This window comes from Eretmochelys imbricata, chromosome 1, assembly GCF_965152235.1.
Source record: "Eretmochelys imbricata isolate rEreImb1 chromosome 1, rEreImb1.hap1, whole genome shotgun sequence".
Classification (NCBI taxonomy): domain Eukaryota; kingdom Metazoa; phylum Chordata; order Testudines; family Cheloniidae; genus Eretmochelys; species Eretmochelys imbricata.
Window position 1 is genome coordinate 2,984,391 of NC_135572.1, and position 18,398 is coordinate 3,002,788.

An 18,398-nucleotide genomic window follows, 5' to 3' on the forward strand; every position below is an offset into this window, starting at 1 on the left:
AGTTTTCTCCTGGTGCTCTGACTCTCAGACCGAGCTCCGTGCAGAGCTGGCTGGTGACAAGGTGCTGGGCCCTCTTCCCTGAATCACTGACTGGATACTCAAAGAGACATTAAAGCCTTTCCTGGCCTTACTGTGCAGTTTCAGAGTGACAAACTAGGGAATGTGTTTGTGTAGAACACATTAACTCTTAGGGCTTCCACCTCCCTTATTGCAGGTAACTAGACCCCTGACACCCTGCCCCTTGCCCGTCCTCTTCCCACATAGCACAACCTCCTTCTCCCCCTATTCTCTACCTACTCCACCAGGACCTTGCCCCTATTACTTAGCTACAAATTTCCGAGGCAAGAGACCATTCTGTGGATTACTTGTTTTGATTTCAGTTCCCTTTTTTTCCCTCCTGGGGGCCTGTAGCTGGCAGGGTCCCAGCAATGGGGATGTGCTGGGAGCTCTTTGCCCTTAGTCAGGCCTCAGAGGCAGGGCAAGGAAAGATCTGCTTTGAAGCTACGAGGACAACAGCAGAGAGAGGCAGAAGGATAAGCCCCTGCGTCAGCTGGGAAGGCGGGATGCTGGGCGGAGGCTGGGGTGAGTTCGGTCGCTGACAGGGAGGGAGATGAACAGCACACCTGCCATTAGCCGGCTATTCACACACGTACATGGCACCTTATCTGGAACGACAGGGCACCCATTGCCCAGGGGCTGAAGCTGGACAGGGAAGCTGAGTCTAACGTACACTCTGCATGATGCTTTTGATCACTACGTCCAGAAGCTCTTTAGCTAGGCTGCTAGGCAGCATTATCCCCATGTCATGGATGGACTGAGCCCCAAAGAGGTAAAGTGATTTGCCCAAGGCCACACAATAAGTCGGTGGCAGAGCTGAGAATAAGAACTGGGAGTCATGACCCCCCCAGCATCATTGTTCTGGCTATGAACTGGCATTGCTCCTCTGGTACCAGAACATCACCAATAACCATAACTTCAGACACAAAGGCGAGACATGTACACGAACAGGAGAATCAAACCTAGCAAATCATAACTTCCCCTGTGACACCTGACAGGACACACTTGGTACAAGATTTGTTGCAGCTGTATAACAGTGGCAGCAACAATGACAAAAATGGTCATATTCAATCATACAGCATCACACGCTGTTCTCCTCCCACGATGGTGCCACCTAAGGAAGGGGCATTGCCCGGGTTCGAGCAGGGAAGCAGCTGGGACACTAGAGCCACTGGAAGACAGGAAGAGCCGATGAAAACCTCTTTTGTCACAGGGACCCAGCTTGTACAAAGACAGGACAAAAGAGTTTTTTAAAAGTGAGAGGTGGACGTCCGGGAACTTGGCTGTTTCCTCCAAGCATCGCCAGTGAGTCCCCCTGGCATTGAACAACCTTAACTTCTGTTTGACTAAAGCATCTTCCAGAAAGGTGACCAGGGCTAGATCCACAAAGGCACTCGGGTAAATACCGAACTTAGGCGCCACTGCCTTTCTCAGCCCCGGCTCATCCGCTGCCTGACCCTGCAGGAGCCTCAGGTTCCGCCAGGAGCCTGCACAAGGCAACCTGGGGGCTGACGCTGCTGCCCAGCTAACGAGCTGTTCAGAGTCCTCGCTCAGGCCTCAATTCTGGTGGGATGCTCCAGCGAGGTGCCTCCCCCGCATCTCTCCAGCAGGCCTGATCGCTGAGGGGTTCTCAGACCCTGCCTCCTGGATGGGGCCTTGCAGGCTGGGAATGTGTGTGCGCAGGAGCATCCGTGTGTGTGTTTGTGCACATGGACCCGTGTGCATGTGTGTGTGCGTGTGCATCACACTCGCATCTGAGTGTGAACCTGCATGTGTGTGTCTGTGTGTGGGCATGTGCGTGTGTCCTTATGTGGGTCCATCTGTGTCTGTGTACATGTGTCCACATACATGTGTGCACCGGCGTTCTTGAATGTGGATCCATGTCTGTGTGTTCAGATGGGTCCATGTCTGTGTGTGCACGTGGCTTTGTGTGTGTACACATGGGTCCGTGTGTGTGTGTGTTTGTGCACCCCCATAACGTCCCCTAGCCCAGTGATGTCAAGCTAACCAGCTTTTGATATCTAAGTCATCCCTTTTTGAATACCGATATCACATTAGAAGTCTATCAGTCTACTGGGATATCCCTGGTGTTCCAATATTTATTAGAAATGAATTTCACCGGTGCAGAGATCTCCTCAGACAACACTTTTAGGACTCCTTGGATGCGTTATATCAGGGAATGCTGATTTAAAAATACTGATCCCTGGTAGGTGCTATTTACCATCCTTCATACTTACCAGTGGACTGAAAAGAAGTTCATGTGATCTGAGTGCATCATCCTGCTTCTTTCCAAATACAGCACAGAAAGGTTTATTGAACATTTTTGCCCTTTCTGCATCATTATTAACAGTGTTACCATCCCCATCTATTAAAAATCTATGCCACTCGGTGGATTTCCTTTGTTTCTAATATACTTAAATATATTCTCCTTATTTCCTAAGCCCTGCCAGCCATGGATTTGTCTCTGGTGTCTTTTGCTTCCCTTATCCATTTTCAATATTTTATAATTTCTCCTTTCTAGCAACTGCTATCCACTTCGCCTGTTTTAGAGGCACTGATGGACAATCTCTTCCTGTCAATGGATAGAGGTCAGATATCCATGTTCATTCTCCTGGACTTTACATTATTTGACACTGTTGACAATGAGATACTGCTGTCTCAACTAGGAGGCAGCAGGAGTCTAGAGGGATGCACTAAAATGGTCTGAATCCTTGGAGGGACACAACCAATTAGTAGTGATGGGAAACTGCACCTCCAGCATTAGACCCACCCCGGTGGAGTCCCAGAAGGATCAGTTCCCTCTCTGGGGCCTTTCCAAATCTCCATGCAGCCAAGGTGGGAACTGGTCACACAGCATGGACTCAAACGTCAGCCGTATGCAGGTGACACCGAGCTCTGGCTCTCCTTTCCGCACGACCACACCACTTTCACCAGGATGGAACAGCTGCCTGAAGCTGAAAATAAGCAAGACAGGCAATGCTGGTGGGCAGAGCGAAGCATTTTGAAGGGTTGGCCGCCACGGTACAGCCTCTTTAGGATGCAGTTTCAGCCCACATCCGAGCAAGTGTTTTCCCGCTGGGATAATTAAACCACCCCCAAGGAGCAGCAGAAGCTCTGTCTCCCGCTGACATGACGCTGTCCACACTGGCACTTTTGTCAGTGGAACTTTTGTTGGTCAAGGGAGTGGTTTTTTTCACACCCCTGACCAACTTTTACAGGCAAAAGTTCTAGAATAGGCAAAGCTTGAAGACTTTTGACTCCTTGGGGGCTTTCACTTGTTCTATCTCCAGGATGGCTCCTTCCTTCCTTCACCACAGCCCTGCTATCTTTGGCCTCTTCTCTGGTCTCCTCCCTGGTACCAGGGGTTCTCTTGGGAATTTATACGACGGAGGCTTAGTCTGCACTCGAAGAAGGGAGGTGTGATTAGAACTAAAGCAACGTAACAAAAGCTAACGGAGAGCTACTTGCTCCCAGCTGTGTATCTGGTGCAGCCGTCACTCAGTGGCTGGTTCTCGCTCGCCCCCTGTAATGACATACAGCTAAGAGTAGCATAAAATCCCTCCTCTACCCATAAGTGGTTAATCAGTTCAATTAACCAGAAGGACAAATGGGGAAATAAGATACTTTGAAATCTGGGGAGAGGGAAGAGGTTTTGTTTTGTGCTCTTTGTTTTGTTCTCTCTTGGGACAAAGAGAGAGACCAAGCAGGTAACCCAGCACCTACTGAAAAAGGGTCTGGTCTGTACTTTTATTAAAGGCAATTGGTTGGTATGTTATTGTCAAGCCTCCCCAGGAAAGGGGGTGAAGGGACTTGGGGGGAGATTTTGAGGAAATAGGAACTCCAAGTGGTCCTTTTCCTGAACGTTTGTCTAAATCACTTGGTGGTGGAAGCAATACCGTCCAAGGACAAGGGAAGGGATTTGTGCCTTGGGGAAGTTTTTAACCTAAGCTGGTGGAATATAAGCTTAGGGGGTCTTTTATGCGGGTCCCCACATCCGTACCCCAGAGTTCAGAGTGTGGACGGAACCCTGACATCCCAAATATGTGCTCTGCTTTTAAAGGCCCAGAACACACTTCTAACAGCCAGGGCAGGGCTGTGAATTTCTGCTGTCTCACACCCACCCAGCAGCCTACATAACCATCCATTCTTAGTGCTGTTACTCCCCCATCTTCCCACCTGCCCCCTTTCCAGTAGCTGTGTCTTCAGTAAGCTCCTTGGGACAGGGTGTGACAACGTGGCCTCTGTTGGGACACTACTGAGAGTATCGATTCAGGACAAATTGCTTAGAGCAGGGCAGTCACATCCCAAGGCTGGGGGTCCTTCACTATGGGGTAACCAGAAGTCAAACACACAATTCCCTCAGACACTCCACTTTCCCAGTATCACCACCAGCACCACTCCTTATGGGGCTGAATGGTTATGAAAACCAATACCCCAGTAAAAGAAAAAAATGTTATCCCAATCCCAAAGGACCAAGCCTCTGCTCCAGGTCAATATATAACTCAGATTTCATCCACAAATCACGCTGTTGCCAATCCTTTAGAATCTAATATCTAAAGGTTTATTCATAAAAAGAAAGAAATATAGATGAGTTAAAATAGGTTAAATGGAAACAAATGCAAATAATTGCATCTCACTTCAGGCTTGTTTCAGGCTTGATGGGATTACTGCTGATTTAAACCAATCAAGTCTCTGGAGTACAAACATCCCAGCTTGGATGGGTTGTTCCGTCCTGTGTTCAGAGCTTCAGTTTGTAGCAAAGTCCCTCCAGAGGTTAGAAGCAGGCTTGAAGACCAGATGGAGGGGTTTCCAGGGCCTTTTATATCCTCTGCCATGTGCAAGGACATCCCTGTGTTCCTACTGGGGAAAAATACAGCAGCAAGATGGAGTTTGGAGTCACAAGGGCAACTCACATTTCCATGCCTAACTCAGTTTGCAGGCAGAGCAGCCATTGCTCACATGCTACCTTGAACATTCCCAGGAACTCTCCTCAGATGCAGATTGGAGTCTCCCAAGGCCCATTGTCAATTAAGTGTTTCTTGATTGGGCACTTACTCAGCCTAGTCCTTTCTCAAAAAGCTGACCAAATGCTTCACTGATGTTACTCAGAATCAAACACCTTAAGATACAAATACATAGCCAATATTCATCACTTCAAATACAAAAATGATACACATGAGGCTTCCACAATACAAATAATGATCATAAACAATAAATGCAATAATCCACACAAGTAAGGACCTAGTTCCCACCACCCTTCATTGCCGTTAGCAACAGAGGAAGATCAAACTATGCTGGCCAGCTGCAGAGTGTGAGTAATTCGAATACAGGAGGAAATGCCCCCCGTTCAGCTCAGACAGGAGAATTTGTTCAGTCTCATAACGGTGCTTTAAAATCCAGGTGCTCCACACCAGAGAAATACCCGCAATGAGCCAGAGGAGCAGGCCGAGAGCTCAGCTGTGGGAATCCAAGCACCCTCCACAAGGGCTGTCCTGGAAAGTCTGACTCAGCCTGGAACATTAGATTTCAATTCCACCTGCGTGACACTAGGAGGAAATGAACCAAGAGGGAGAGAACAAATCCAGTCCAAACACTAATCCAGTCTTTATCCTGTCTACGGGGCCCCCTTTGTTCCAGGGCAGCTTTGTGGGGAAGGGACACGCCGCCCACAGGGACATTCTGTTGCTGTTGCTTTCATTAAGTCTCTTCCCCCAGAGCGACCCCAGGGACTGTGATGCGTTGGCAGGTTTCTGAGTGGGAGCGGAAGTGGAGTCCAGGAGTTCACACCTCACAGGAGTGGGGAACCCACAGGCCACAGCTAGTTCTGAAAACTTCACATTCACCTTGAGAGAATGACGAAGGCTCAGGCTCCTTCTTCCAGCTTTTCCTCTGCATCCCACCCAACAAACAGTCCATGCCAGAGCGGGAGTCCATTTCCCTCTTGGCGTGAGAGAGAGACCGTGGTTAGGGCAGGGGAGTCACGACTGCTGGGTTCTGTCTGTCATCCTGCCATTCAACCTCTGTGTGACCTTGGCCAGATCACATCGCTCTCTGCCTCAGTTTACCTATCTGTATAATGGGGATATGTTCATACTGACATTCCTGAGTCTTTCTGAGATCCTTCAATGATACTTACTGTGGAGAATTACTGATCTCTGATCTCTTAGCAATAGCTCCGTGTGCCTGCAGAAAGTGTTTGTGTCTCCCTCAGGCATCTGTCTCCAGACCTGTTTGTCTACTCTCCACTCTCTACCCCTCCATCCTGGGCATTTAGAGGGTACCAGACCCTATGGAGACAAAGGACTAATCCCTAGTTTTTCTTCCTAATCAACTATATATTTTTTACATATACACAAATACACAGAGAAGCCAATTCCTGTCTGACTCAGGGGAGAGCCCAAGAGTTCTCATCTCCCTTTGGGAAGGTCCCTTAATTACTGTTTACTGCTAAAGCTGGATAAATAGCACAGAAGCAGAGACAAGCTGGTCTCAAACCTGTTTGCGTCCAGATGCTGCTTCTCCCCTAGATTTTGAGGAAACCCCACTGAGACTGCACAGAGCTATATTATAAACGGTGCTCAGCCCTGTGTTGGCTCTCGGCGTGGGACGCTGCTGCAGACACTGGGGTGAGAGAGGTGTGGGGCACGGCTACCTGAGGGGGATTCCCAGGGAAACCACTTCCTTCTCAGGATTCTCAGGTACCATCTCCTGCTGGGGAGCTCACCTGCTCGACAAACTTAGTGCAATGTGGGCATGATGGGATAGATGGTAAGTCTGAGGTCCTTTCTGCCCTGCACAGCCATTAAACATCCCAGGGCCCTTGCCACAGGGGATGAGTTTGCACCAGTATTTTCTGTGCGCACCTGTCCGCCCCAGCTGATGGCTTCCAGCCCAAGGTGGCTGCATTTCAGTGGCACAGGGGATCCTCCAGGAGAAAGGTGTTAGTAGATGTATAATACAAAGGCCACATTCTGGGGCCCTGGCCCATAGTTTGCTCAGGCCCCACTGAGGCAAAACTCCCCTTGGAATAAGAAGTGAATAAAGACCTCAAGAGCCAGCTGTGTGTTAATGCACAGAGACTTTCACCTCCTGCTCTTGCATTTCAGGGCTCTGGCTGTTAAGTGGGGGTATGTGTGGGGGTGACTGTTACCTGACTTTTATCTGCTGGAAAGCATGGAGGTGGAAGTGCTCCTCACTGGAATAACATGGGCAAGACATATTGTCTCCTAACTTCAGTTGAGAAATCAGCTGAACTGTTATGTCTGAAACTTTCAAAAAACAATTCAGACAGAAGCAAACACCCAGTGTAGGGAATTTCACTCCGAACACTTCAAGTTTGGAAAATTTACATCCAACTGAAAAAGAGGTCTTCTTATTGAAGGTCTCAGACAGCTTTAAGTAAAGGTGGTGCCACCAGGGCCACATACAATGGCCAGTCTATTTGTGAATCCCATTCAGCTAAGCCAGGGGTCGGCAACCTTTCAGAAGTGGTGTGCTGAGTGTTCATTTATTCACTCTAATTTAAGGTTTCACATGCCAGTAATGCATGTTAACATTTTTAGAAGGTCTCTCTCTATAAGTCTATATTATATAACTAAACTATTGTTGTATGTAAAGTAAATATGGCTTTTAAAATGTTTAAGAAGCTTCATTTAAAATTAAATTAAAATGCAGATCTTATCAGTTTAGGGTGATCCTTGCCCTTGTTTTCCTTGCTGAGTTTTCCAATGTCTGGCATGTATTTGGATACTTTAAGCTGCACACAGGTTTCTGAGTGATCAGTTGTTAACCGGCTCTGAGAGGGACAGAGGACAGATTTCATGTGTGAGAATACCTGCTCACATAGGTATGTGAATCCAAATGCTGAAAGCATTGCAAATGCAATTTTCTTCAAACAGTTAAATTTCACTGGCGGGGACATCCAGCAGGTCAGAATAGAGGCCCCATGATCTCTCTCGGTAGCTTCAAGTGCACTCCTCAGATCTCCAAACTTTGATGCCCACAATTCTGAGCTTTTTAACTGAATGAGCTTCATTTCGAAATCTTCAACACCCATCCACTGAAATACAGACAAATCCAAGTTGCTTTCATTGAACTTTTCAGGTTTAATTAGAAAAGAAATTGTTGGGCCAAATCGCTGGAGATCTTGAAATCTTGAAATCTGTCAAAAAATTTGGATTCCAGTTCTTGCATGTATATTCTAATCTCAGTGTCAAACACAGCGCGCTGTTCAATGTGGCATGATAGTGATGTAAGCAGCAAATCAGAACTTACAAATATCCCAGTACAGTGGTGCTGGAACGATTTTTAAGGTGGGGGTGCTGAGCTGTGCCCCCTCTTGCCCCTGTCTTCACCCCACACTGCCCCAGGCTGGGGCCAGTGGGCCACAGTTGGGGGCAGCTGCAGAGCCCCGGGCCAGCAGCTGGGGCCCGAGGCTGGCAGCAGAGCCCCCTGGACCAGTGGCCAGGACCCAGGGCTGGCAGCAGGCTAAATGGGGCCAGCGGATGGAACCCCAGCTAGCAGGAGACCGGCTGCCAGTACCCCAGGCCAGCAGCAGATCCCCCGGGACCGGTGGCCAGAACCCGGGCAGTGTGAGTGCCACTGAAAATCAGCTCACATGCTGCCTTTGGCACGAGTGCCATAGGTTGTCTACCCCTGAGCTAAGCCCTTCACTCCAATAATGTCTGTGGCAAGGAGTTCCACAGGCCAATTGTGGATTATGCAAACAATTTCCTTTTATCAGTGTTACATGTTCAGACTTTCAAGGGAATTGAATTTCACAGAAAACATGAATGCCTTGTCTGCTTTCTTCATCGAAAGATTCATAGAGTTTACAATGAGAAGGGACCCTGAGATCATTCAGTCTGACCTCCTAGATAATACAGGCCATTAAATTTCACCCAGTTACCCCTATATTAAGCCTCTTGACTTATGTGTCACTAAGGCCTGGTCCACATTTGGATTTTACATTGTAGAATCTTAGAGCCACAGTGTCAGAAGGGACCAAAAGGTGAGCTAGTCTGACCAACTGCCAAGAAATAGGATGTGTTCGGTCTAAACCTTCCCCAGTCAGAGGGCTGTCCTGCCTCATTATGACAACTTCCAGCAAAGGAGTTTTCACAACCTTCCGAGTCTTCTGTTCCATTGTCCTCCTCTTCTTACAGTTAGGAAGTTTTTCCTGAGATTTCATCTAAATCTGCTATGATGTAGTTTGAACTCATTGCCTCTTGTCCTGCCCTTTTTGGCAAGAGAGAAAAACTTTCTACCACCCTTTTTATGGCACTCTTGGAAGTATTTGAAGACCATTACCATGTCCCTTCTTAATCTCCACTTTTCCAAACTAAACACCCCTGCTTCCTTCAGCTTTCACATATGGTTTGCATTCCATCCCTTGGAAAATCTTTGTCACTTGCCGCTGGATCCAGTTTCCCTACATCCTTCCTATACATTGACCTAGGTATTATTACACTGAAGCACTATGGCAGCGCTGCTGTGGCATTTTATGTGTTGAGAAGCCCTCAAGCAGATCTTCCAGAAAAGTGTCCAGTCTGGATGTGAAGACATGTGGAATTGGAGAATCCACCAATTCCCTTTGCAGTGTGTGCCAATGATTAATCATCCTGAGTGCTAAACATTTGGTCCTGATTTCCAGCTGAAATTTGTCTGGTGTTTAGCTTCCACCCATTGGGCCTTATTTGGCCTTTCTCCTCCAGATTTAAGAGCCTATTATTACTATTTAAGATAAATACATGAATTTCTTTGAGTCTCTCTCACACTGTCCGGCATTTTCTCTAGCCTCCAATAATTCTGGTGGCTCTTTCCAGCACCCTCTCCATTTTTTCTACATCCCTTTTGAAATGTAGACTCCCGGGCTGCCCAATGGTTTCACCAATGCAAGATGCAGAGGTAAAATCTTTCCTCGGCTCCAACTCACCACTCCCCTCTTTTTGCATCCAAGGATCACATGAGCCCTTTTGGCCACAGCATCACACTAGGAGCTCACAATGAGCGGGTTGTCCACAGTGACCACTAAATCCTTTTCAGGGTCCCTGCTTTCCATAATACAGTGGTATAGTCTGTGGGTCAGGCTCGCATTCCCTATTCCAAGATGATAAGTTTGCATTTGACTGTATTAAAACATTTTGTTTGCATGGGCCCTACTCACCAAACACACCAGATCAATCAGTGTGTCTGCCCTGGCCTCCTCATTGTAACCACTCTCCCAATCTTTGAGTCGTCCACCAATTTTATGTGCAGTGATTTTCTATTTGCTTCCAGATCATTGATTGAATCAGCATCAGGTCTACAACTGATCCTGCAGAGCCCCACAAAAAACAACCCCATTGACTGACAATGGCCCATTGACATCTGCTTTCTGAGATCTGTCAGTTAGCCAGGTTTTAGTCCATTTTACGTGTGCTCCACTGATATTGTACATTCTTCATTTTTGTGGCTGAATATTTCGCCTACTAATTGGAATGCCTCAGAGAATCACAGCCTATTGCATCTGCACAGTTCCATTGATCAACCCATCATGTACTTTCATTAAAGGAAGGAATTAGGTTTATTTTGCAAGCCCTGTTTCCATAAACCGTGTTGTTGACTGGCATTAATTATATTCCTAAACTTTTTTTTAACGAATCTCATACCAGCCATTCCATCGTGTCTTAACCTTCTTACTTTACGTGTAACACAGAACTGTTCTGTATTCTCCTTTTTAACAATTATTTTGGTGCTGCTGCTGCCTGATTGTGTACTTCTGGTTCCAAAGGAGGGGCGTGGCTGATTGGCCAGCTTGTAACGCTGGTGTTTGCAGAAGGTGGGAGTCCACAAAAGATCTTAAACATACCTTGCTACTCCAGGCCTGTATTAAACTCCCCAGGTTACAGATTCCCCCTGGCCTTGGGAGTAGTGCTGCCACCACCCAAGGGAAAAAAATGCCTCTTGAAAATCCAGGAAACTCACTCGGGAAGTTTTCCCTGAGGCCTCTCAGCTTTTGCACCCTTCCTTCGGGGAAGCTGAGAAAGAAAACAAACGAACGAAAACCCAGCTGTTGTACCAGCTGATCTTGGAACCCTTGTTCCACTTAACTATTTCAGTAGCATGTGCTCAGACCTCTTGCTTTTAAAACACAAAAGTCAAATCATGTTCTTAAAAAGATGATTTTATTAAAACAACTCATCTGGAAAATCAGACTGTTGCTAGATATTAAAAGAGAAACTGAAAGCATTAACACCAAGAATGTCTTCCTTGGGGTCCAGTTTGAAGGTTACAAAGAAAACAAGTATCAGAGGGTAGCCTGGTTAGTATGGATCTGTAAAAGTGGCAATGTGAGTCTATAAGGTGCCACAGGACTCTTTGCCGCTTTTAAAGAAAACAAAAGCACCTGTGTTTAGCACAGAAGACTTCAGAAGCCCAAAATAAAGAGATAAACCTGATTGCGTCTAACTAAACGTTTACTGTCCTACTTACTTATCAGTGGTTCCAAATGAATAATTTGTAGGTGTAAACACTGATGATATTTCATACCTGGCCCAAGCTTGGCAGCATCCCTGCTGCCCTGTCTTCTAGTCTTCCCATTGGCTCTTTTGGCCAAGTGCTAACTCACTTCCTCTTACCTAAGCATTTTAGTGAGACTTCTTAACTCTTTACAGGCAAGGCACAGAATCATAGAATATCAGGGTTGGAAGGGACTTCAGGAGGTCATCTAGTCCAACCCCCTGCTCAAAACAAGTAGAGAACAGCTACTAAAAAGGATTGTAAAAACTAACTGAATGGTTGGGTGTTCATAAAAGGGGTGCTACCCCCCATCATTTACCACAGCAGGTGTTTCCACTGAGTTGCTATCAAAGATGACCAGTTCTTTTCCCTGGGGTGCATCTAGCTGGGATGTTTCCCCCAGTGCATGACTTCACAAAAGTTTGTTTTTTTTTCCCACTCTCAGGTTTTGAGCAACCAGGTGAATGGGGAACTCCCTACAGCATGAACTCCCTAGCCTGGGTTTCATTGCATTAAGGAACAATGAGGAATAACCAGTATCCAAACTCATGTTTCCTGCTATTGCCTGTTAAGCTTTACCACACCAAGATAGGCAGCAATTATTGACACATGCCATAAAATATGAAATTAGCATTAGTAGGGTCAGTTGTTCATAATTAATTTCTATGAATGATGAAAATGTCATTTTTCAGTGTGTGAAGATCGACCAGTCTGCTCCCCCATGAGAACAGCCCCCAGTAGTGCATTGTCTCTCCATCCAGGCATTTGTACTGCGACCAACACCCTTGACCCTGGGCACATACAGGAAGTCAGGAGAACGTACAGTACATGCAGGACACACCATTCTGCCTCAGAGTTGGACAACTTCACCCCTACACTATGTCAGATTCCAACACAACCGAATTCACCAACCCCTCCACCTTCATCCTGCTGGGCATTCCTGGCCTGGAGGCAGCCCATGTCTGGATCTCCATCCCCTTCTGCACCATGTACATCATAGCTGTCTTGGGGAATTTCACCATCCTGTTCATTGTAAAGAGTGAACCAAGCCTCCATGTGCCCATGTACTATTTCCTCTGCATGCTGGCTGTCACCGACCTGGTCGTGTCTACGTCCATCCTCCCCAAAATGCTGAGCATCTTCTGGTTCAAGTCCAGGGAGATCGATTTCAGTGCCTGCCTCACCCAGCTGTACTTCATTCACTGCTTCACAGGGATGGAGTCTGGGATCTTTGTGACCATGGGTTTGGATCGCTACGTCGCCATCTGCCATCCCCTGCGACATTCCACCATCCTGACAAACCCCAGGGTGGCCAAGATGGGCCTGGCCGTGGTGCTGCGCAGTGCCATTCTCGCACTGCCCTATCCCTTCCTGGTAAGACAGTGGCCGTATTGCAGAACCAACATCATCCCCCAGACATTCTGCACACATATATTCGTGGTGAGCCTGGCCTGCACCGATACCCGCATCAGTAGTTACTACGGCCTCTTTGTGCTACTCTGTGTAATGGGTCTGGATGGGATTTTTATTGCTGTGTCCTATACCGTAATTCTCAGGGCCATCTTCTGCCTCCCCACAAAGGACGCCCGGATCAAGACTTTTGGAACCTGCATCTCCCACCTCAGTGCCATCTTAACCTTTTACATCCCAGGTCTCTTCTCCTCCCTCACATACCGTTTTGGACAGAATGTGCCCCTGCATTTCCATGTTCTTATTGGCAACATGAGCCTACTGGTGCCCCCCATGCTAAACCCCATCATCTATGGGGTGAGGACCAAACAGATGCGGGACAGGCTGCTCCGATTCATTACTCTTAAGGAGACTAACGTTTTCCCCTGGTGCTCTGGTTCTCAGACCGAGCTCCGTGCTGGTGACATGGTGCTGGGCCGCATTCCTTGAATCACTTACTGGGCAGTGAAAGAGATATTAAATCCTTTCTTGGCCTTACTGTGCTGTGTCAGCATGACAAACTGGGGAATCGATCTGTGTACAACTCATTAACTCTTAACGGTTAGAAAGGTGGCAACGATTGGACCCTGAAATCCTGCCCCCTGCCCTACCTATTCCCCAAGGCTCTATCCCTACCCCATCTGCCCTGGGTCCCTGGCTTCTCTACTGCCTTCTCTCCCTCACTAAATCTTCTCCACCTCTGTCCCTGCCTCAGCTGGGTTCTGTCTACTCTGGGGCTGTGCTGGGAGCTGCTGAAGCCTGAGAAGGGGCCTGCCTGTTGGTATGATGTGGCCCCAGCTGAGCAGGGTCAGGCATGGGTTAATGACCCAACACCTCCTCCTGCCCTGCAGGAACCAGTCACAGTCCGATCCTCTTCTTGGCCAGACTTTCTAGTTCAAAACCAGGTACCTGACAACCCTGCATGGAACCCAGACACAGAAGCCAAAAAACAGAGTGTCTGGATAAAACCTAGATGGATGGAAACCCTATTAATTATTCACCATTTGTTACAGGAACCATGTGTATTTTTATATCTTTGGGATTTCCTGTACTCTTTACTCACACACCTTGTATTAAGAGACAACAGGCTGGGGTGGAGGCATCTGTTTATAACTAGGTTGGTCATTAAAGACTATCAGCCCTAGCGAGATCTTATAGGGACAGAAGAAGGGAATAATTGCATTCTAAATTTAGTTTTCTTCAGTTTCTCTGCAGAGGGGCAGGTGTGGAAGGAACAAAACCTCCCCAGAAGGGGGAACAGAGAGAGGAGGGGTTCATCCAGCCCTTTAAAACACAGAGACTGGATGAGCCAGAAGGAACTGAGGCAGGAGAGAGGGAATCTATGGTTGCAGGGTTATGGCTGCAGCAGAGAAACAGACTGCAGCTGGAGGAGAAGTCAGGAGTTTCAGGAGGTGGCCCCTAGACACCCTAGAAGGCTCTGACCAATCCCAAAGGATGCTCCAAGGTGATGTGGATAAAGTATACATACTGGAAAACATCATCCCAACTATACATATAGAATGATAGGGTCTAAATTGTAGCCAATGATTTTAGTTCATTATTCATTTTTGATGTGATGTTATAAATTAATAAATCTATTAATTATAAATAAATTATATCATATATTTCACTGTATATTAATTAAGGTTAAATTGTGGGATTATAGAAGTGCAAGACTGATCAGTATTTAGAGGAACCAAGTACTAGACATGAGTAAGACAAGCTGGAACGCCAAGAACCTGTAGGTTGAGGCTTGCAAGACTTTAGCTATTGTAGGTATTGGAGACAAGACATGATGGCATAAGTGACTAGGAAATAACCTGATGCCCTAAGATAATGGGAAAAGAAGAACTAAGTGATAATATTGCACAAAATTACCCAGAAGATTAATATTATATCATAAAAATGCCGTAAAAACATGCCTGTCTCAGACATATGTCTTAATCACAGGATACAGGTTGTGCATCAATGATAATGAGAAGAAAGGGAACTTACCCATCCTATAGAAAATTGTGGTCCCTTAAGTTTCCAGGGGACGCAGACCAATAAGAGAAAAAAGGGTGGACAATTTTATGGACATGCACAGAATGTAGGTATAGGCAGAATCCCATTATAAAAAGGGAATGCCTAGAGTGGGAAATCTGAGCTCCCGATGGAAGACTCCAGAAGGAACCATCCCACTACTGATGATCGAACTATGAGAGACCCATCAGACCCTAACACTATTGTTAAGGATGGGAATAGAACTATATTGTAACTGGTGCATAGGTCTGTATAGGTCTTTCTATATATGCTTGGTTAATTGTAACTTTAATTGTAACTTTAATGAAACTTATAGAGTAGACGAGGCCTTGTACTGATGAATGTATGTGTGGTCACTACCTTTGGTCTTTATGTGTTCCTAGAGTCTCTAAATGTAAAGCAAGCAGCGGAGGTGACTTTCACTCTGTTAAGCTTGAAACTGGAGTCACCAGAGCTGAAGCCACGGTGGTGTAAAACCACATTACAACATTTACTTTAAATAAAATAAAAGGCTACAAAATCAATTTTTCCTGTTATTATTTCCATCCATCTGCACAATGAATTTTGATATGTACACCGATATCGAGGTAATTTGCAGCTGTGAGCCACCAGTAGAAACAAAATGCCTAGATATAATATATTTTTTAAAAGTTATCCTTGGGCTAATTACTCCAGCCAGGACAGGTTAGGTATTTGAGAACTCACTCACTATTCAAAGAATTACATTTAAAAGTAAGAGAGAAATAAAATTTTGAAATGCACAGACCAGTCAAAAACCTAAAACAGGACTTGGAAAGAATAAAATTACAGAGCATAGATGTGCATTGCAGGAAATATGAAGAAGTAAGAACAACACCACATGTATGCATTGCGACGTGACCGTGAAAGAGGCAGAATGTGTGTGCATGTGAGACTGAGACTGTGTGTGTGTGTGTGAGAGAGAGAGACACACACAGGCTATGTGTGTGTGAGACTGAAACAGAGTGGGTGTGTGCTGGCTTGCAGTGAGAGACCATGCTCTGTCTCTGTCATAAAAATAAAGGGAAGGGTAAAACCCCTTTAAAATCCCTCCTGGCCAGAGGAAAAATCCTCTCACCTGTAAAGGGTTAAGAAGCTAAAGGTAACCTCGCTGGCACCTGACCACAATGACCAATGAGGAGACAAGATACTTTCAAAAGCTGGGAGGAGGGAGAAAAACAAAGGGTCTGTGTCTGTCTGTGTGATGCTTTTGCTGGAGAAAGAACAGGAATGGAGTCTTAGAACTTTTAGTAAGTAATCTAGCTAGGTATGTGTTAGATTATGATTTCTTTAAATGGCTGAGAAAATAGCTGTGCTGAATAGAATGAATATTCCTGTCTGTGTGTCTTTTTTGTAACTTAAGGTTTTGCCTAGAGGGATTCTCTATGTTTTAAATCTAATTACCCTGTAAGGTATTCACCATCCTGATTTTACAGAGGTGATTCCTTTACTTCTGTTAAAAGTCTTCTTGTAAGGAAACTGAATGCTTTTTCATTGTTCTAAGATCCAAGGGTTTGGGTCTGTGGTCACCTATGCAAATTGGTGAGGATTTTTACCAAACCTTCCCCAGGAAGTGGGGTGCAAGGGTTGGGAGGATTTTGGGGGGAAAGACGTGTCCAAACTCCGTTTTTTCAGGAACCCAGGTAAAGTTTGGTGGTGGCAGTGGAAATCCAAGGGCAAAGAGTAAAATAATTTTTACGTTGGGGAAGTTTTAACCTAAGCTGGTAAAAGTAAGCTTAGGAGGTTTTCATGCAGGTCCCCACATCTGTTCACATCTAGAGTTCGGAGTGGGGAAGGAAACTTGACAGTCTCTTTAAGCACTGCGGCACTCACCAGTCTGAAGGCTCATTCAGATCACAGCAGCTGCCAGCACCTCCATCCCTCTCCTGAGCCCTTCCCTCCCTCCCCCACTCTGTGGAGATGGGGTACATGGATGGGGGAGGGTGGGGGAGGGGACACCCTGACATCAGCACCCCCTCCCTCCCTCTGCACAGCAAGCAGGAGGGTCCCAGGAGCAGCTGGCCAGGGGCTTCCAGGCAGAGGGCAGGAGCAGGGTGGCAGCAGACCAGCGTGGGGAGGGGCATCTAAACCCAGGTTGCCAGATGTGCAGAGCTGTACTGAGGAAGTACCCGGCCCTTGACTGATATGTGCGCAGCTGCATAGCTTAGAGGGAACACAGGTTTGGGTCTCACATGCTGGACTCATGTGCTTTTGAGTTGCAGCAGCATCCAGGCCCTGCCTCTGGGTTTCTAGGCCCATCCTCGGGGAGCAGCTTCCATTCTAGCATCACCCTGTCCAGCACAGGGCGTGTGTGTAGGGGAAGGACATACATAACCTCAGGGCCTCCATAGCCAGAGTCTATATTCTCACCCTGTTAACAGGGCAATGAGGCCCAATGGGCAAAGTCCGTGTATTCACCCCTATTAGCAGGGCAGTAAGACCTAGTGGCCAAGATCAATGTTTTCCACTGTCCATGGGGTAGTAAGGCCTCATGGCCAAGTGTTCTCTATCAGGGAAAGGGACTGCCATGCACAAAAAGAGGGGTGGTGCTGGTCTGGGTTAGGGGGCCCGGGTTAGCACTCCCTCCATTCTGGTCCCCAGATATAAAACCGTAACAGGGTTCTGAGAAGAACCAAAAAAGAACTAGATAAGTTCATGGAGGATAGGTCCATCAATGGCTATTAGCCAGGATTGGCAGGGATGGTGTGCCTAGCCTCTGTTTGCCAGAAGCTGAGAATGGGTGATAGGTTATGAATCACTTGTTGATTACCTGTCTGTTCATTCCCTCTGGGCTAGATGGACCTTTGGTCTGATCCTCTATGGCTGTTCTTATATTCTTGTAAGTTCATGGAGGATAGGTCCATCAATGGCTATTAGCCAGGATGGGCAGGGATGCAACACCATGTTCTGTGTGACTCTAAACTCTGTTTGCCAGAAGTTGGGAAAAGGAACCGGGGATGGATCACTTGATGATTCCCTGTTCTCTTTATTCCCTCTCAAGCACATGGCATTGGCCACTGTTGGAAGACAGGATACTGAGCTCATTGGACCATGGGCCATTCTGATGTTCTTATATAGAACCCAGATTTATCTGCCCCCTTCCCCTGCTGTAATCCACTAGACCCATTTCCACTCTCAGAGCTGAGATAGAACCCAGGGTGGGTCTCTCTCTCCACGGACTTAGTAACAAATAAAGAATATTTCAAGGAATCCCTGTTGAGGTTACAGGGACAAACCATCCCAATGAGTCGAAAGAATAGTAAATATGGCAGGCGACCAGCTTGGCTTAATGGTGAAATCCTAGCGGATCTTAAACATAAAAAAGAAGCTTACAAGAAGTGGAAGGTTGGACA

At 46.6% G+C, this 18,398-nt stretch overlaps 1 protein-coding gene across 1 annotated transcript; it reads left to right on the top strand.

Moving 5' to 3' along the window:
* The first annotated feature begins 12,384 nt into the window (after positions 1–12,384).
* Positions 12,385–13,455, top strand: LOC144259410 (olfactory receptor 52E4-like). The gene has a single exon (XM_077807623.1). It carries the CDS (start codon positions 12,385–12,387, stop codon positions 13,453–13,455), a length of 1,071 nt encoding a protein of 356 aa, XP_077663749.1.
* The last annotated feature ends 4,943 nt before the right edge of the window (positions 13,456–18,398 follow it).